This window comes from Oncorhynchus tshawytscha, linkage group LG06 (assembly GCF_018296145.1).
Source record: "Oncorhynchus tshawytscha isolate Ot180627B linkage group LG06, Otsh_v2.0, whole genome shotgun sequence".
NCBI classification, from domain to species: domain Eukaryota; kingdom Metazoa; phylum Chordata; class Actinopteri; order Salmoniformes; family Salmonidae; genus Oncorhynchus; species Oncorhynchus tshawytscha.
The window spans coordinates 68901581-68922010 of NC_056434.1; the positions used below are offsets into that span (position 1 = coordinate 68901581).

The following is a 20430-nucleotide window of genomic DNA, read 5'->3' on the forward strand; positions in this document are numbered from 1 at the left end:
ACCCTTGGGGCAGGTTTCCCAGACACAGATTAAGCCTTGATATAAAAAAGCATGCTCAATGGAAAATCTCTATTGCAATTGTCCTTTAGTGCAGGACCAGGTATAAACTGTATCTGGAAAGCCGTCCCAGTTTTAACGTCCTTAAGTTTAAACGATCATCTACTACCATCGACTCCTTGCCCGGCCTCCAGTTAAGAAAAGATATCCACAGTGGTTAAAGCCAGACAACAAACTCCATGGCAACGAAGGAGAAAACAACTGATATTTCTTAGAAAATATACCCAGTGAAAAGCGGGGTTTATCTTTGTCCGGAACACTCCATTGAGGTATAGTGCTGAGTGATTAACCTACAATGACTTTTTTTTTTAAACAGCTAATTGACCAAATGTTGGTTCACTTATTATAATTGTACTTTGTTCGTCTTTTTTCTGAGCTCAATGCGCAGCAGATTCTTCGGAGATATATCAAATCAAGCCTGAACTGTGTGATGTAGTAGGGAGTTGTAGTTTCCAACAGGCCAATATTCCACACAGTTTAGCCCAGAAAACGTGGTAATTAACTACAATGACCGTAATCCATTGCAAGCCTACTTGTCCAGTCTGTGTTTCTTTTATGCCTGCTATGTAAAAGAGACAGAAGTGATTTGATTGTTGGTATTCAGCAGTCATGAAAGTATGTCTTATTTACTTGAAAGAACTACTAAAATAGTGACTTTGTCAGACAGCATAGGCAGCAGCTCTAGAAATGACTTGGAATTAAATCATGAAGTCATTAAATAATTTAATATCCACAACTGAAATATTTGATTAAAGTAATGAATGATTGTTAATAAGTGATAAGCAGTAATGGGCAGGCACTACCTTCATGGGACTTTTATGAATTGTTTTATTGTTACAGCATTCAACCCACATAATGCATAGAGCATTTAAACGGCCACAACCAGTAGAAATCCACTTTTTCGACCTGAAAGACAATGGCCAGATCTTACCCATGATGTTGCACAACGATGCAAGTCAATAAGTCATCCTTTTAGTCAAAGTATCATATTTGAAGTGCCAAATCCTAATGTGTGACCTCCGATGTTTCCGTGAGTCTTACATGTCTTTTCCTACGAGATGACGTGCAAATTATTTTCCGCTTACATTTCGTTTCATGGCTGGGTTTTATTTCAATGTTACCGCCCACCAGCATGGCAATGTTTATTAATCACAAACACCTGCTGCAAAGTTCCTCCTATTCACGAGTTGTCTGAGAGCCAAACAGCTTTTCTCTGTAGCCTACACTTGGGATTCCACTAGATTTAACAGCCACAAAGTCATTTTAAAAAGTGTCTCTCGTACAAATTCATGAAAACAAAAAAATGAATGTAAGGTTAGCGTTAGGCTAAGGTTAGCAGTGTGATTAGGGCGATTAAGGTGAGAGTTAGATTTAAAATCAGATTTTTAACGTGGTTTATGACTTTGTGACTGTTAACTAGTGACGACTTGGCCACCTTGCCATGGAGCAAATTAAAATAGGTGCTCATTTTCAACCGTTCCATTGATCCTAAAGAGAAATCTCCACCCACCCCGGGCACCGGGCCATGCAAACCGAACTCGCCCATTGCTGCAATACACGCTCCAAACCATTCAATATTTACAGTGCCTTGCGAAAGTATTCGGCCCCCTTGAACTTTGCGACCTTTTGCCACATTTCAGGCTTCAAACATAAAGATATAAAACTGTATTTTTTGTGAAGAATCAACAACAAGTGGGACACAATCATGAAGTGGAACGACATTTATTGGATATTTCAAACTTTTTTAACAAATCAAAAACTTAAAAAATGGGCGTGCAAAATTATTCAGCCCCCTTAAGTTAATACTTTGTAGCGCCACCTTTTGCTGCGATTACAGCTGTAAGTCGCTTGGGGTATGTCTCTATCAGTTTTGCACATCGAGAGACTGACATTTTTTACCATTCCTCCTTGCAAAACAGCTCGAGCTCAGTGAGGTTGGATGGAGAGCATTTGTGAACAGCAGTTTTCAGTTCTTTCCACAGATTCTCGATTGGATTCGGGTCTGGACTTTGACTTGGCCATTCTAACACCTGGATATGTTTATTTTTGAACCATTCCATTGTAGATTTTGCTTTATGTTTTGGATCATTGTCTTGTTGGAAGACAAATCTCCGTCCCAGTCTCAGGTCTTTTGCAGACTCCATCAGGTTTTCTTCCAGAATGGTCCTGTATTTGGCTCCATCCATCTTCCCATCAATTTTAACCATCTTCCCTGTCCCTGCTGAAGAAAAGCAGGCCCAAACCATGATGCTGCCGCCACCACCATGTTTGACAGTGGGGATGGTGTGTTCAGGGTGATGAGCTGTGTTGCTTTTACGCCAAACTTAACGTTTTGCATTGTTGCCAAAAAGTTCAATTTTGGTTTCATCTGACCAGAGCACCTTCTTCCACATCTTTGGTGTGTCTGCCAGGTGGCTTGTGGCAAACTTTAAACAACGCTTTTTATGGATATCTTTAAGAAATGGCTTTCTTCTTGCCACTCTTTCATAAAGGCCAGATTTGTGCAATATACGACTGATTGTTGTCCTATGGACAGAGTCTCCCACCTCAGCTGTAGATCTCTGCAGTTCATCCAGAGTGATCATGGGCCTCTTGGCTGCATCTCTGATCAGTCTTCTCCTTGTATGAGCTGAAAGTTTAGAGGGACGGCCAGGTCTTGGTAGATTTGCAGTGGTCTGATACTCCTTCCATTTCAATATTATCGCTTGCACAGTGCTCCTTGGGATGTTTAAAGCTTGGGAAATCTTTTTGTATCCAAATCCGGCTTTAAACTTCTTCTTCACAACAGTATCTCGGACCTGCCTGGTGTGTTCCTTGTTCTTCATGATGCTCTCTGCGCTTTTAACGGACCTCTGAGACTATCACAGTGCAGGTGCATTTATACGGAGACTTGATTACACACAGGTGGATTGTATTTATCATCATTAGTCATTTAGGTCAACATTGGATCATTCAGAGATCCTCACTGAACTTCTGGAGAGAGTTTGCTGCACTGAAAGTAAAGGGGCTGAATAATTTTGCACGCCCAATTTTTCAGTTTTTGATTTGTTAAAAAAGTTTGAAATATCCAATAAATGTCGTTCCACTTCATGATTGTGTCCCACTTGTTGTTGATTCTTCACAAAAAAATACAGTTTATATCTTTATGTTTGAAGCCTGAAATGTGGCAAAAGTTGGCAAAGTTCAAGGGGGCCGAATATTTTCGCAAGGCACTGTATATACATGCTCCAAACCTAGCCATATTACCGGAGCTTGTATTCTTTCGATTTCTGTGGCGGATTTTCATTGATACAGTAAATGGCTGTGTGATTTAGATAATGCATTGATACAGTATATAGTTGTGTAATTTAGATAATGCATTGATATGGTATATAGCTAGCTAGCTTGCTGAAATGATAGAGAGAACAGAGGATATAGATATTTGATCATGTCCGTGTGCATGCCCAAATAATAATGACGCCTGGAATCCTACACAGTTTCACTGGAATTATCAAACGGCAAGAGTCAGGAAAACGTCAACCCTCAACATTACAAGAGCTGGTATAGGCAGGGTTTAGAGTCAGGAAAACGTCAACCCTCAACATTACAAGAGCTGGTATAGGCAGGGTTAAGAGTCAGGAAAACGTCAACCCTCAACATTACAAGAGCTGGTATAGGCAGGGTTTAGAGTCAGGAAAACGTCAACCCTCAACATTACAAGAGCTGGTATAGGCAGGGTTTAGAGTCAGGAAAACGTCAACCCTCAACATTACAAGAGCTGGTATAGGCAGGGTTTAGAGTCAGGAAAACGTCAACCCTCAACATTACAAGAGCTGGTATAGGCAGGGTTTAGAGTCAGGAAAACGTCAACCCTCAACATTACAAGAGCTGGTATAGGCAGGGTTTAGAGTCAGGAAAACGTCAACCCTCAACATTACAAGAGCTGGTATAGGCAGGGTTTAGAGTCAGGAAAACGTCAACCCTCAACATTACAAGAGCTGGTATAGGCAGGGTTTAGAGTCAGGAAAACGTCAACCCTCAACATTACAAGAGCTGGTATAGGCAGGGTTTAGAGTCAGGAAAACGTCAACCCTCAACATTACAAGAGCTGGTATAGGCAGGGTTTAGAGTCAGGAAAACGTCAACCCTCAACATTACAAGAGCTGGTATAGGCAGGGTTTAGAGTCAGGAAAACGTCAACCCTCAACATTACAAGAGCTGGTATAGGCAGGGTTTAGAGTCAGGAAAACGTCAACCCTCAACATTACAACAGCTGGTATAGGCAGGGTTTAGAGTCAGGAAAACGTCAACCCTCAACATTACAAGAGCTGGTATAGGCAGGGTTAAGAGTCAGGAAAACGTCAACCCTCAACATTACAAGAGCTGGTATAGGCAGGGTTTAGAGTCAGGAAAACGTCAACCCTCAACATTACAAGAGCTGGTATAGGCAGGGTTTAGAGTCAGGAAAACGTCAACCCTCAACATTACAAGAGCTGGTATAGGCAGGGTTTAGAGTCAGGAAAACGTCAACCCTCAACATTACAAGAGCTGGTATAGGCAGGGTTTAGAGTCAGGAAAACGTCAACCCTCAACATTACAAGAGCTGGTATAGGCAGGGTTTAGAGTCAGGAAAACGTCAACCCTCAACATTACAAGAGCTGGTATAGGCAGGGTTTAGAGTCAGGAAAACGTCAACCCTCAACATTACAAGAGCTGGTATAGGCAGGGTTAGTCAGAGTCAACATTACAAGAGCTGGAGGGTTTAAGAGTCAAACGTCAGGGTTTAGAGTCAGGAAAACCCTCAACATTACAAGAGCTGGTATAGGCAGGGTTAGAGAAAACGTCAACCCTCAACATTACAAGAGCTGGTATAGGCAGGGTCAACCCTCAACATTACAAGAGCTGGTATAGGCAGGGTTTAGAGTCAGGAAAACGTCAACCCTCAACATTACAAGAGCTGGTATAGGCAGGGTTTAGAGTCAGGAAAACGTCAACCCTCAACATTACAAGAGCTGGTATAGGCAGGGTTTAGAGTCAGGAAAACGTCAACCCTCAACATTACAAGAGCTGGTATATAGGCAGGCAGGGTTTAGAGTCAGGAAAACGTCAACCTCAACCCTCAACATTAGAGCTGGTATAGGCAGGGTTTAGAGTCAGGAAAACGTCAACCCTCAACATTACAAGAGCTGGTATAGGCAGGGTTTAGAGTCAGGAAAACGTCAACCCTCAACATTACAAGAGCTGGTATAGGCAGGGTTAAGAGTCAGGAAAACGTCAACCCTCAACATTACAAGAGCTGGTATAGGCAGGGTTTAGAGTCAGGAAAACGTCAACCCTCAACATTACAAGAGCTGGTATAGGCAGGGTTTAGAGTCAGGAAAACGTCAACCCTCAACATTACAAGAGCTGGTATAGGCAGGGTTAAGAGTCAGGAAAACGTCAACCCTCAACATTACAAGAGCTGGTATAGGCAGGGTTTAGAGTCAGGAAAACGTCAACCCTCAACATTACAAGAGCTGGTATAGGCAGGGTTAAGAGTCAGGAAAACGTCAACCCTCAACATTACAAGAGCTGGTATAGGCAGGGTTTAGAGTCAGGAAAACGTCAACCCTCAACATTACAAGAGCTGGTATAGGCAGGGTTTAGAGTCAGGAAAACGTCAACCCTCAACATTACAAGAGCTGGTATAGGCAGGGTTTAGAGTCAGGAAAACGTCAACCCTCAACATTACAACAGCTGGTATAGGCAGGGTTTAGAGTCAGGAAAACGTCAACCCTCAACATTACAAGAGCTGGTATAGGCAGGGTTTAGAGTCAGGAAAACGTCAACCCTCAACATTACAAGAGCTGGTATAGGCAGGGTTTAGAGTCAGGAAAACGTCAACCCTCAACATTACAAGAGCTGGTATAGGCAGGGTTTAGAGTCAGGAAACGTCAACCCTCAACATTACAAGAGCTGGTATAGGCAGGGTTTAGAGTCAGGAAAACGTCAACCCCCTCAACATTACAAGAGCTGGTATAGGCAGGGTTTAGAGTCAGGAAAACGTCAACCCTCAACATTACAAGAGCTGGTATAGGCAGGGTTAAGAGTCAGGAAAACGTCAACCCTCAACATTACAACAGCTGGTATAGGCAGGGTTTAGAGTCAGGAAAACGTCAACCCTCAACATTACAAGAGCTGGTATAGGCAGGGTTTAGAGTCAGGAAAACGTCAACCCTCAACATTACAAGAGCTGGTATAGGCAGGGTTAAGAGTCAGGAAAACGTCAACCCTCAACATTACAAGAGCTGGTATAGGCAGGGTTAAGAGTCAGGAAAACGTCAACCCTCAACATTACAAGAGCTGGTATAGGCTGGGTTTAGAGTCAGGAAAACGTCAACCCTCAACATTACAAGAGCTGGTATAGGCAGGGTTTAGGGTTTAGAGTCAGGAAAACGTCAACCCTCAACATTACAAGAGCTGGTATAGGCAGGGTTTAGAGTCAGGAAAACGTCAACCCTCAACATTACAAGAGCTGGTATAGGCAGGGTTTAGAGTCAGGAAAACGTCAACCCTCAACATTACAAGAGCTGGTATAGGCAGGGTTTAGAGTCAGGAAAACGTCAACCCTCAACATTACAAGAGCTGGTATAGGCAGGGTTACAAGAGCTGGTCAGGGGAGTCAGGAAAACGTCATTACAAGAGCCTCAGGAAAACGTCAACCCTCAACATTACAAGAGCTGGTATAGGCAGGGTTTAGAGTAAGGAAAACGTCAACCCTCAACATTACAAGAGCTGGTATAGGCAGGGTTTAGAGTCAGGAAAACGTCAACCCTCAACATTACAAGAGCTGGTATAGGCTGGGTTTAGAGTCAGGAAAACGTCAACCCTCAACATTACAAGAGCTGGTATAGGCAGGGTTTAGAGTCAGGAAAACGTCAACCCTCAACATTACAAGAGCTGGTATAGGCAGGGTTAAGAGTCAGGAAAACGTCAACCCTCAACATTACAAGAGCTGGTATAGGCAGGGTTTAGAGTCAGGAAAACGTCAACCCTCAACATTACAAGAGCTGGTATAGGCAGGGTTTAGAGTCAGGAAAACGTCAACCCTCAACATTACAAGAGCTGGTATAGGCAGGGTTTAGAGTCAGGAAAACGTCAACCCTCAACATTACAAGAGCTGGTATAGGCAGGGTTTAGAGTCAGGAAAACGTCAACCCTCAACATTACAAGAGCTGGTATAGGCAGGGTTTAGAGTCAGGAAAACGTCAACCCTCAACATTACAAGAGCTGGTATAGGCAGGGTTTAGAGTCAGGAAAACGTCAACCCTCAACATTACAAGAGCTGGTATAGGCAGGGTTTAGAGTCAGGAAAACCCTCAACATTACAAGAGCTGGTATAGGCAGGGTTTAGAGTCAGGAAAACGTCAACCCTCAACATTACAAGAGCTGGTATAGGCAGGGTTTAGAGTCAACCCTCAACATTACAAGAGCTGGTATAGGCAGGGTTTAGAGTCAGGAAAACGTCAACCCTCAACATTACAAGAGCTGGTATAGGCAGGGTTAAGAGTCAGGAAAACGTCAACCCTCAACATTACAAGAGCTGGTATAGGCAGGGTTTAGAGTCAGGAAAACGTCAACCCTCAACATTACAAGAGCTGGTATAGGCAGGGTTTAGAGTCAGGAAAACGTCAACCCTCAACATTACAAGAGCTGGTATAGGCAGGGTTTAGAGTCAGGAAAACGTCAACCCTCAACATTACAAGAGCTGGTATAGGCAGGGTTTAGAGTCAGGAAAACGTCAACCCTCAACATTACAAGAGCTGGTATAGGCAGGGTTTAGAGTCAGGAAAACGTCAACCCTCAACATTACAAGAGCTGGTATAGGCAGGGTTTAGAGTCAGGAAAACGTCAACCCTCAACATTACAAGAGCTGGTATAGGCAGGGTTTAGAGTCAGGAAAACGTCAACCCTCAACATTACAAGAGCTGGTATAGGCAGGGTTTAGAGTCAGGAAAACGTCAACCCTCAACATTACAACAGCTGGTATAGGCAGGGTTTAGAGTCAGGAAAACGTCAACCCTCAACATTACAAGAGCTGGTATAGGCAGGGTTAAGAGTCAGGAAAACGTCATTACCCTCAACATTACACAAGAGCTGGTATAGGCAGGGTTTAGAGTCAGGAAAACGTCAACCCTCAACATTACAAGAGCTGGTATAGGCTGGGTTAGAGTCAGGAAAACGTCAACCCTCAACATTACAAGAGCTGGTATAGGCTGGGTTAAGAGTCAGGAAAACGTCAACCCTCAACATTACAAGAGCTGGTATAGGCTGGGTTAAGAGTCAGGAAAACGTCAACCCTCAACATTACAAGAGCTGGTATAGGCTGGGTTTAGAGTCAGGAAAACGTCAACCCTCAACATTACAAGAGCTGGTATAGGCAGGGTTTAGAGTCAGGAAAACGTCAACCCTCAACATTACAACAGCTGGTATAGGCAGGGTTTAGCGGAGACTCCTCTCTCTGCTAGTCTTTCTGAAATGATTTTCCCCTGGCATAGCATGCTAGCTAGTTACACTAACAGCTGTCAGTCAGTGTCCTATTTGTTGTTATTTCTCTGCTACATGTGGAAATCACCACAACAAACATTGGGCGGCAGCATAGCCTAGTGGTTAGAGCGTTGGACAAGTAACCAAAAGGTTGCAAGATCGAATCCCCGAGCTGACAAGGTACAAATCTGTCGTTCTTCCCCCCCACTGTTCCTAGGCCGTCATTGAAAATAAGAATTTGTTCTTAACTGACTTGCCTCATAAAATTAAAAAAAGTCCCACCCCAATTCCTAAATATTAGCAGTCTCGAGGTGTAACCTAAATGCGAACTTCCACTCTTGGACAGGAATTACTCAAATAGGTGCAGCAACTTCCTCTGAGGTGGGCCTTTTTAATGGAAAATAATTAATACAATCGTAAACGGGGATTATTTAAATAATCGAACCGAAACCAAACTGACCTCAAAAAGTGCTAATCGCTCAGCACTACTGTGGTATGAGGTCCATCTACCCTAGAATTAATTCATAATCAGCTACACAAACACTCACAGCTTTCACTGTACACTGGGAGAAACTGACAGATCTGTTGCTCTTGTCTTTGCTGAACAACCTTGTTCCGAGATCACTCGTCAGCAAGGAACAAACGTGCGAAGAAATACAACAGACCCTTCTGCCTGCTCGTTTCCTGTTGGGTGACAGCGCTGCTCAGTCTACCCGGTGTGCTGTTCTGTTGCAACCCCTTGGGGAGACGTATGGATAGAGAGAAGAGGGGCCATTGCCTCCAAGAATTTAATGGTCAGCATTCCGCTGCTTGGGCTTTCCGGTGCATGACCCCCGGGGTCTGAACAGAGGAGGGTTGAAGAGTGCGAGAACTTCATGTTTTCCTTTCTTCCCTTTGTTCCATCTGCTTTTTTGGTTCAGAAAGCAAACACAGCGGTTGTCGCCCCTCTTGGTATTCCAGTAGACGGACAAGCATCTGATCAACTCAACAGGCTTCTGGATCCAATCGACCAGCTTGGAAGTCCGTACTTTTGGCAGGGTGAATTACACACACATATACAGTTTCTCTCAATGAAGCTGACTCGATTCGTACAAGTAGCGTAAGATTTAGAATGGAGATAATTTAAGCTAAACATTAATGTTCACCTATCCAGTCAAATTAGTTAATTGTTTAATCCAGAGTCTCCAAGAGCAGCAGCCTCCCACCAACACTTCCTGTTACACTCAGTCTTGCCATTGGTCCTCACATAATGCATTTTGAGGCTTGGCTCTTCTGACCTTTCTTTGTTAGAACTCCTCTCTACACCCTCTAGTCGCTGTAAGTGTTGGAGAGGTCATAGTTCAGACTGACCATAAGGTATAACACCTGTGGGAGAATGAGTAAGCGACCCCTGGGGCCAAAGCAACCAGTCCCCTGCCTCTCTCTCCTGTTGCCATCAAAGGAGCCCAGTCACTGTGTGTTACTGCTGCCGGTCTCCCCCTGCTGGTGGGTTCCTGCACTGTATATACTGGCATGGTAGGATGAAGTTGCCTTTCCAGACAATGATCTAAGGTCAGCATTGCATTTTCCCCCAGATGGTTAAAGTTATGATTGGGGGTAGGGTAATCTGATCCTAGACCTGTACCTTAGGTCCTGGGTGGAATGTGAGGCACCAGCAGAAACAACAGCCTTCTACCAGCCCTCTGGTATACCATAGCCTCAGGTCAGGGTTCAGTCGAGTGGAGTGGACAGGATGCATGCTGGTCCTTAAGAGATGAATAAACCCAAGCCCTATTCATTATCATGCAATCTTGCAGCAATCTTAAACCCTTTCTTTCTGATAAGCTCAGTTATCGTCAGTTATCGTAATTCCCTCTGCCCTCTGCTTCCCTGTGGTATCTCTCCTCCTCTAGAAGCACATGGCTCCAGCATTGCCAAATATAGACTAAAGAAAATATAATAATTTAACTAACAGTTAATAACAGGGGATCTGTATGGCAACTGTCTTGTTTGGTCTGTAATGCTCTCTGTGATTGAAGTATTATCAGGGACTTTCCAACCCGGGAACCCATCTGGTCCTGTGATAGAGGTCGTCTGATTCCCCTCATTACCTCTCTTTATCTACATGCCATTTTATATACTGTAGCTTCTATAGTCAGGCTGGAGCCAAATGAAGGAGAGGATTTGAGAAAGAAAGGCTTACCTTTCTTTCAGGGAAAAATCTGTATCTGGGATTTATGTTCCAGATGGGCTCTTGTTTAAAAAAAATGTATATATATTCCCAATATACTCTCTTGTTCGCTCTTTTACACACACACACACACACACAGAGTGTACAAAACATTAAGAACACCTTCGTAATATTGAGTTGCATCCCATCTTTTGACCTCAGAACAGCCTCAATTTGATTTTCAATACAGATTATCGGAGGACAAAAAAAGCCGATACCGATTAATCTGCCAATTTTTTTATTTTATATATATATTTGTAATAATGACAATTACAGCAATACTGAATGAACACTTATTTTAACTTAATATAATACATAAATAAAATCAATTTAGTCTCAAATAAATTGTTTAAATAATGAGCAAGTAAAAGTGCAGTATGTGCCATGTAAAAAAAGCTAACGTTTGAGTTCCTTGCTCAGAACATGAGAACATATGAAAGCTGGTGGTTCCTTTTAACACTTCAAGATTCCCAGTTAATAAGTTGTAGGTTGTAGTTATTGTAGGACTATTTCTCGCAATACCATTTGTATTTCATATACCTTTGACTATAGGATATTCTTATAGGCACTATAGTATTGCCAGCCTAGTCATAAAGTCATAAACAGCGCTGTGCCTCAAGCATTGCGAAAAGCTGCTGGCAAACGGAGGAAAGTGCCGTTTGAATTCATGCTTACGAGCCTGCTGCTGCCTACCACCACTCAGTTAGACTGCTCTATCAAATATCAAATCATAGACATAATTATAATATAATAAACACACAGAAATACGAGCCTTAGGTTATTAATAATGTCAAATCTGGAAACTATCATTTCGAAAAACAAAAAGTTTTTTCTTTTAGTGAAATATGGAACCGTTCCGTATTTATCTAACGGGTGGCATCCCTAAGTCTAGATATTGCTGTTACATTGCACAACCTTCAATGTTATGTCATAATTATGTAAAAATCTGGAACATTAATTAAGGAAGAAATGGGCTTGACACAGTTCACAACGGGCCAGGCGGCCCAAACTGCTGTGGCAGGGTAGCCTAGTGGTTAGAGCGTTGGACTAGTAACCGGAAGGTTGCAAGTTCAAATCCCCGAGCTGACATGGTACAAATCTGTCATTCTGCCCCTGAACAGGCAGTTAACCCACTGTTCCTAGGTTGTCATTGAAAATAAGAATTTGTTCTTAACTGACTTGCCTAGTTAAATAAAGGCAAAATAAAATACCCTGACTCTGCTTCCACTGAATGCAAGAGAAGTGACACAATTTCAGACACCGCATTGATTATATGCAGCGCAGGACAAGCTAGTTAAACTAGTAATATCAGCAACCATGTGTAGTTAACTAGTGATTATGTTAAGATCGATTGCTTTTTTATATGCTAAGTTTAATGTTAGCTAGCACCTTACCTCGGCTCCTTGCTACCTGCACTCGCATAACAGGTGGTCAGCCTGCCACACAGTCTCCTCGTGGATTGCAATATAATCGGCCATAATCTGTGTCCAAAAACACAGATGACCGATTGATATGAAAACGTGAAATCGGCCCTAATTAATTGGCCATTCTGATTAATCGGTCGACCTCTAATGCTAGCCAATGTTGACTCCAATGCTTAACACAAACTGGTGCGTCTGGCACCTACTACCATACCCCGTTCAAAGGCACTTAAATCTTTTGTCTTGTCCATTCACCCTCTGAATGGCACACATACACAATCCATGTCTCAAGACTTAAGAATCCTTATCTAACCTGTCTCCTCCCCTTCATCTACACTGATTGAAGTGGATTTAACAAGGTGACATCAGTAAGGGATCATAGCTTTCACACACCTTAGAGAGAGAACCCTGCCTCCTCAGCTCCCACCTGCAACTTGTCTGTGTGTGTCTGCTGATCCAGTCAGCATCAGGGTGGGAGTCTGTGGGATTCTCTCTGTAGTTTAGTCGTCCCTCCCCTGTGTAGCCAGACTGGCTTGGGGTGAGGAGGGCCTAACGCGGACAAAGCCTGCTCCTCCAGCTGTCAGCAGCCTGAGCATTTAGGCTTTATAAGCTGCTCAGGGCCATAGCCCCAGGGCCACTACTACTGACTACTGACAGGAGAGACCTGGAGGGGAGCGGCCTATATAAACTATTATACAAAGAGAGGCAGGAGGAGAGGAGCTGGAAGCTCGATGAATTGGGTTGGCCTTGGTGTGAAATGGTCAGTGACCAGCTGACTTCCCTCTCCTCCACATCGTTGGGCTTAATCGTCCTGGCCCTGCTCTCGGGGCCGGTTTCTGTCTTAAATGTCAGCTGTAAAATCTGTCAGATTCACTGGGACTGGGAGCCCTGTGGGACTCAGGGGTTGTTTTCAGGGTCAAATACTCGGTCTCTTTCCATCTTGCTCTCTCTTACCCAAAGGCCATATGTGTGGAATGGGAGGATGCCTGGGCTCTAAGCAGATGTAGATAGTAGATAGCCTGTACACCCACTCTTTAGACGGGAAAATCTCAGCACTGCATTCACGTATTCTCTCTCCCTCACAGGTCTACCTGCCTGACCGACTCCGTCAGATAAGGCCGACACACCAGTTTTCAGGTGAGACCTCTCAGCTTCCTCCGGTCTTAACACCACCTCAAACCTACCACCACTTCTATACCTTGTTTACCCCCGGAGTCTCAGTCAAGTCTGTCCCGAGCCTTAGCCTAGTTGTTAAAAGCGACCCCCCCACATCCTTCTCTCCTTACACCATTAGGGCTCTATTATTTAGCACAGCAATCTCTGCTCTGCTGAATCGCCTCCATCTTCACCTCTTTCCCCCCTCTCCCTCTTCATCACACGATCATGTTTCCTTTTCCGCCCTTGTTTTTATAAATGGGTGCCTCTTGAAATGTAAACGCGTTATACACACACAGCGGTCACCGCTATTGACATGTTTCACTAGATTGTTGCTGAAAAAAGATTGGAGTGGTCATTGCAGTTCAGAACGGGTTATGTGGCATGCTTGTTTATCCGATACTGAAGCATTTCCTGTGGATTTCTAGATATCGACTCGCGTCACCCCTGTCGTTCGTACAGACCCAGCTGTTATACATTGCTTTTTTTTCTTTCAAATGTTTCCAGGTCTGACCACAGCCGCTCCACCTAGAGCAATAGTTACAAAACTAAAACTAAACTTCAGAGTACAAGGTGACACTGACCCATTTTTCCTTCAGTAGCCCTCCCTACCCTGTGCCTCCTCCCCACCCATCCACCTAGCTTCTGTACCCTTGTGGGAGGGGGTGGAGGACCCTGTGTGTTGCGATTTGTCTCCCAATGGCCCACATGTTGGAGTGGAAGTGGTCAAGGAGGTGAGACTTCTCCGGCTAAGAATAGAGGTTCCTTTCTAGGGATGCGCTCAGTCCCCCCCATGTTCACAGAGGAAGTTGGATCTGCGGTGAGAGGGGAGGTCCACTCCAGGGCGCCACGTCTTTGAGTGGTTCTGGGGGGTTTGAGTGGAAGCACCATGAGAGTTCCTCACCTTTCTCTGTCCTTCCTAATGTTCTTGCTCATTTCTTTCTTTCTCACTCCTCATTGTCCATTCTGTGTTGTAGACTCTGTCTCTGTCTGTCTCTCTGTCGTCTGTCTGTCTGTGTGTTCATCTCCGTCTGTGTTTCTCTCTGTCAAGGTGCCTTTGCTAAAGCCGAGGCTTAGTTAGTACTTCTGAGAGAAAAATGATCCTTTAAGTGCTTGCCCAGGAAATGTAGCGTGGCGGCACGGTTGACATTGATCATGTCAGGGTAACTTTGATAGATCGCGGTATCCTGTTTATGATGCAGGGTGGTGAGCGTCTGTCTGGGCTTGGGACTCGATTTGTCCGTTTTTCTTCTTCTAACGAGCTGATATGGGCTGCTTGTTTTGCTCTTTGCATTTAACCACATATTTATATTTGCACTGTAGCGCCTTGTTGGTCTCCTCCAGTTCCCCCCACAGTGATAAATGATCCAGCCAGCCTGCAGGGACTGGGACACTGTTTCAGTGCTGCTGTATCGTAGTCATAAAGCCACTGAGCTAGTCTCCTGACCTGGTCTGGTCCCAGAGGCCTCATTGGAATCAACCCAGCCCACTGCAGGTGGAATGCATTGTCTTAATTCTCTAGTGGCTCCCATGTAAGGCAGGTCTTGTGCTGGAGATATTTCCCAGTTTACTAACACACTGACAGTGCACAGCTCTCACGGCATTGAGTTCCCTGATCCCCCCCATCCTCCGGCACTACCATTGCGCACCCTGCCTGCATCTGTGTTGGACTAGCCGCAATCGTAAACAAAATCTTAATTGCTCTGCAGCATTGGCCCACATTTGAGATCGTGTACCCCCAGCCACCCACACAGCCGTATAATCATTCACATTTAAGGTCAGAGTTTTCTTTCCACACCTGTAACGCTATATTTGAGGAGGACGGGAACACATGGAGGTTATGGTGAGGCTATTTTTGGTCTCCGTGAGGAAAAAGTGCTCATGACACACAGAGGGCTTTGGGGATGGCCTGGTTTTGAGTTGGGGGAGGGGACCTAATGGAAAAACCATAAGGCTGCAATCTTTAGGCCATATGGAAGCGTCATCAAATTTGACCCTGCTGCATGGTTGTGTTGACTCGTTCTCTGTAGGGTTTGGGCCACTGTCAGCATAGAGACGCTGTGTACCCACAGGGAACAACTCAGTCTGACAGGCAGTTTCACCAGCAAGGTTTTATAGCTGCCTTTTGGTTTATGATGCTGTTAGCTGAGCGGTTTTGCAAACAAATAATTATTCTATGTCCAAGACAAATGTCAAGTGAACATTTCTTTTTACTTTTAATAGAACTGTTGTCTCTGTTTATCTTCTATTTCTGTTTTGCGTCGTCATGAGGCATTATCCTGAGGACTAATTTTGGTTACAAGAACATGGATTGTGATCTGACTAATCCTACTCTCTCTCTCTGCCCCTCCCTCAGGCGTGTTCCTCTCTGCCGCCTTCAAGATGAACAGGTTGGGCCTCCACAGGGGGCAGTGTTGAAGGCTGAGCCCCAGCCCGCCGAACCCCCAGCCGAGACTCTGCTGAACCCAACACACACGCACAGAAGGTCTGCCACACACACAACCTGAGAGCAGGAGCTACACCCCCACGATACAACCAGCATCTCCTGATAACGGCCGTGTTTACGTGTGTACGAAGGAGCTGTGTGGTGTTCAGTGACGGGGAAAGGAGAGAGGAGAGAAACTGCTGATCCGCCGAGAGGAGAGGAGGGGAGCGAGCGGAAGAGGAGGAGGAGTGTGTGAGGAACGCAGAGGGAGAAACCCAATCCTCTTAGGTAGCAGAGCTGAGAGCTGAGGACGGGCGTGCCTGGGAGCCAGAGAGAGAGAGGTAGGAGAGTGCAGAGGTAGAGGGAGCCCAGAGACCAGCCCAGGCTGAGTCGGAGCAACCAGACAGGCAGCGCGTTGTGCATCCAAAGAGGTGGAAAGGCGAGCAGGGCCAAAGCCGGAAGGCGACTCATGGGCTATGGGGGCCATGGTGACCTAGCGTAAATGGCTATCCCTCAGCACAGCTTGGTGCCCGTGTCTGCTGCTCAACCCTCCCCCTCTCTCTCCTCCTGTGTCCCTGCCCGCTGCTGTGCCCCGTTGCTGTTCGTCCCTGGCGCTGCCTTCTGCTCTGCGCCGGCACTGCCCCTGTCGTGCTGCGGCCATGGTGGCCAGCCTATGGAAGCTGGTGCGGGGCGTCAGGCAACTGGAGCTCCATCGCCTCATCTTGGCGCTCATCGTCTTCTGCCTTTTCTCTATGGCTTTCCTGGCCTATTACGTCAGCAACAGCCCCAAGATCAAGGAGGCCCCCCCGCTGCCCTTCAGTGACTGTCGGGGGGTGCCGGCGGCTGTGGGAGGTGGGCAGCAGGCGCCCCTCTTCCTGCCTCACTCGGGTCGGCTGCGCCAGGTGAAGGCCATGGACAACTCTCGTACGGACCCAGTGGTGCTGGTGTTTGTAGAGAGCATCTATTCTCAGCTGGGGCAGGAGATCGTAGCCATCCTGGAGTCCAGCCACTTTAGCTACCGCACCGAGATCGCCCCAGGGAAGGGAGACATGCCCACGCTAACGGAGCGCAACCGCGGACGCTACGCCCTGGTCATATACGAGAATTTGCTGAAGTATGTCAACCTGGACGCCTGGAACCGCGACCTGCTGGACAAGTACTGCATGGAGTACAGTGTAGGCATCATCGGTTTCTTCAAGGCCAACGAGAACTCGCTGCTCAGCGCCCAGCTTAAGGGCTTCCCTCTCTTCCTGCACTCACACCTGGGCCTGAGGGATTACCGAATCAACCACAATGCCCCACTGCTCTACATCACCAGACCCAACGAGGTGGAGCAGGGCCCCCTGCCCGGGGACGACTGGACTGTGTTCCAATCCAACCACTCCACCTATGAGCCTGTCCTCCTGGCCAGCACCAAGTCCTCTGACGCCCTGGCCCACCTGGGGCCACTCAGTGCTATGCACGCCACCGTGGTCCAGGACCTGGGGCTCCACGACGGCATCCAGAGGGTCCTGTTTGGAAACAACCTATCCTACTGGCTGCACAAGCTGGTGTTTGTGGACGCCATCGCCTACCTGACGGGCAAGCGGCTCTGCCTCTCGCTGGAGCGCCACCTGCTGGTGGACGTGGACGATATCTTTGTGGGCAAGGAGGGCACCCGCATGAAGGTGACCGACGTAGAGGTGGGTTCACTCTCGCTCTCTTTCTTTCTCTCACACTCTGCCTACTGTAGGTTCACTGTCATTGGTAATTAAGCTTGTGTAAAGATGTATTATTAATGACGTAAAAAAAACAAAATAGGCGGTTATTCCGAAGAGGACGATTATTCAGCCTGTTACCTTAACAAGTATAGATGTTTCTGTTAAAGCAACCTTTGATTTACCACTTAGTTTTCAGGAAAGTGCTTCTTTCCTGCTCCTCTCATCATGGGACACATATTGATTTCCAATGGGATTCTCCGTAAGGTGTGTGACTTGTTTCTAAGGCAAGGCCTAATAAAGGCTAGCATTTATTAGGATGAATCTCAACAGGATCGGTGTCTTCTGCCATTAGTCTCTTAACTATTTTATCTGGTTGTTAGCCTGCTACTGTGTGTCATTGGCCTGATTTACTTGAGTTCAGTTCACTTTGAGAAAAACACCCCTGGATGACTTTAAGCCTTTTCCAGTCTTAACCAAAGCCTTATTTGAAGTGACAAAAACAGATTCGGAAGAGTCTCCAGTACGTCACAGCTCTCATAATGGCTTTTCTCTACCATCTATAGCTGTTGAACACACTTAACCCGCGTCAGCAGTTCGCAATGCAGAAAAGTGTTGCCTGGAGGGCCACTCTGACAAATGCATCAAACTAAATGAACACAACTAATGGGAAATATTAGGAGGATTAATTTGGCTTTTGCACTGACAACAGGGATGCAGTTTGGAGAGTGATAGGGGGCGGGACAAGGGAGCAAACTTGTCGCTTCAGCAAGGGCTCCCACAAGTCAATCAGCCAGTTAATGAGCCTGTCATCAATTCAGCCTGACAAGGTTGGAACCAGGCGGTTGCATAAGTAAGGACATATGGAGGGAGAAAAGTACTGTTGGCACTGCCACAGTGTTTAGTCATCACACCACCGATGAGACGTTTCGGGTTAATTGCTCCTGTGGAAATGATGACTAATAGACCGTTTGACGTCTCAGGCAGCCGAGGCAGGTACATGCATGCTCTTGAGGCCGTAGCTTAACGGAGAAAACAACATTACATTACAGGTATATGGATTCATTGTGGAGCACAGAATAGAACAGCCGAGCTGGTGTAGTCAGAAGAATGGCCCATTGATTTTTTTTCTCACCTCAATCTTCTGAACAGAAGTGGTCTTCTCTGAAAGGAATTGGCCTGCTTGGTCTCTAGAGCATCAAGTCAATGGAACCACTTACCACTTTCTAATGTGTTAAAGATGCTGAAATGTATTTGATGACTTTTCAAATAACATTTCCACTCGGGCTGGGAATTGCCATGGACCTCACGATACGATATTTTCACAATACTTAAGTGGCAATACGATATGTATTGTGATTCTCACTATTCTACGTGTATTGTGATTCTCACTATTCTACGTGTATTGTGATTCTCACTATTCTACGTGTATTGTGATTCTCACTATTCTACGTGTATTGTGATTCTCACTATTCTACGTGTATTGTGATTCTCACTATTCTACGTGTATTGTGATTCTCACTATTCTACGTGTATTGTGATTCTCACTATTCTACGTGTATTGTGATTCTCACTATTCTACGTGTATTGTGATTCTCACTATTCTACGTGTATTGTGATTCTCACTATTCTACGTGTATTGTGATTCTCACTATTCTACGTGTATTGTGATTCGATACTGGGATGTTATTGTGATTTGATGTTCCAGACATATTGCTCACCATTTGTCTGCTGCAGAGAGACAGAAGAGAGCATGTTTTCATCAGTCATGTAAATAAGTGCTGAAAATAAATAAATAATAAATAAGTGCTGAAAACATGTTGGCTCACTATTTAAAAAGAAGATGGGAAACAAGCTATAGGATGAAAAATAACAGCGTTTTAGCGCAGGTACAGCCGACTAGCGAAAGCCAACGCTGCCTAGCAACAACAACAAAAAATATATTTTGAAAATTGTATATTGATCCGGAGAGTTGTCTTGTGCAGCATTAAGATATTGCCATTTTGAAGTTAAATCACCTAAATTCTCTACTAAAGTGGATGATAAACATGTATTGCTCTTTGGGGACCCTGTTAATCATCTGTAGTTCATTGCAACCAACCATGTTGATCCTATTAACATTTTGAGGTGTCACAAAGAGGTTGGTTAGAATTTTTCTTCCGCCTGCCCAGACGTGGTGTTAAACATTGTGGTCGTTGCCATGCAGGCTTGACTTTATTTACCGCAGTGTTGTCTAACTACCCCTACCACCTGGCCTCTGGTTGAGCAAAGCAGCTTTAATCACCTCAAGCAGTTGTGAGGCGAGTAACGGGGCACAAACAAGGCATGGCTAATGGACCACTAATCTTGTCTATTATTCTCACTCTGGGTGCAACCTCAGCACTGCACTGACTCTTAAGCACTAAAGCTGATTTACACACACACACACACACACACCACGCACAACGCACATACATGCATAACCACGTTCACTTTTCTATGCTATGTTAGACACGGTTGACTCCTGCATCTCAGCTATATTCTACTTGCTTGGTTGATGGTTGAATCTACATTCAGTGCCCTTGGAGTGCTGCCATAATCACTCTGGTTGGATGGGTACTCGGTCACCTCAGCATCTCAAACAGACATTTCTAGATCTCTGTCCTTATGGTAAATGGCAGCTGCTGTTTGCAATTGACCATGTCCTCTCATCCTCTTCCTATAATGCAGGCCTGGGCCAGGTAGGAGTCCTGGACATGTTGACGGTCTAGGGCAGGGGTTCCCAAACCTTCCAGCATTTGGGGAACATCCCGCGCACCCCGCTGCACACGAGCGCACGTGCAACATCTATTTCTATGTGCACAAGCACTGTTTTTGACTAACTGTTACCACCCCTCTTGTTGGTGATGAGAATTTTGCGGGTTTAAAGCTTATTTCCTGCAATTGTACACATTTTGTAATGGGTTGCAAAGAAAATATAGC

The 20430-nt window shown here is 45.3% G+C and overlaps 1 protein-coding gene across 4 annotated transcripts in view; it reads left to right on the plus strand.

The window, feature by feature from the left end:
• The window catches only part of ndst2a (N-deacetylase/N-sulfotransferase (heparan glucosaminyl) 2a), a 175428-nt gene that overhangs the window by 141802 nt on the left and 13196 nt on the right, over positions 1 to 20430 (plus strand). For 3 of the 4 annotated variants that reach the window (XM_024424800.2, XM_024424799.2, XM_024424801.2), the window contains 2 exons: positions 13278 to 13329; positions 15704 to 17454. In XM_024424800.2, the coding sequence (XP_024280568.1) occupies positions 16432 to 17454 (1023 nt within the window). In that variant the 5' untranslated portion in view covers positions 13278 to 13329; positions 15704 to 16431. Of the gene's footprint in view, positions 1 to 9482; positions 9601 to 13277; positions 13330 to 15703; positions 17455 to 20430 lie in introns of all 4 variants that reach the window. The other variant, XM_042323565.1, reaches the window with a different exon arrangement.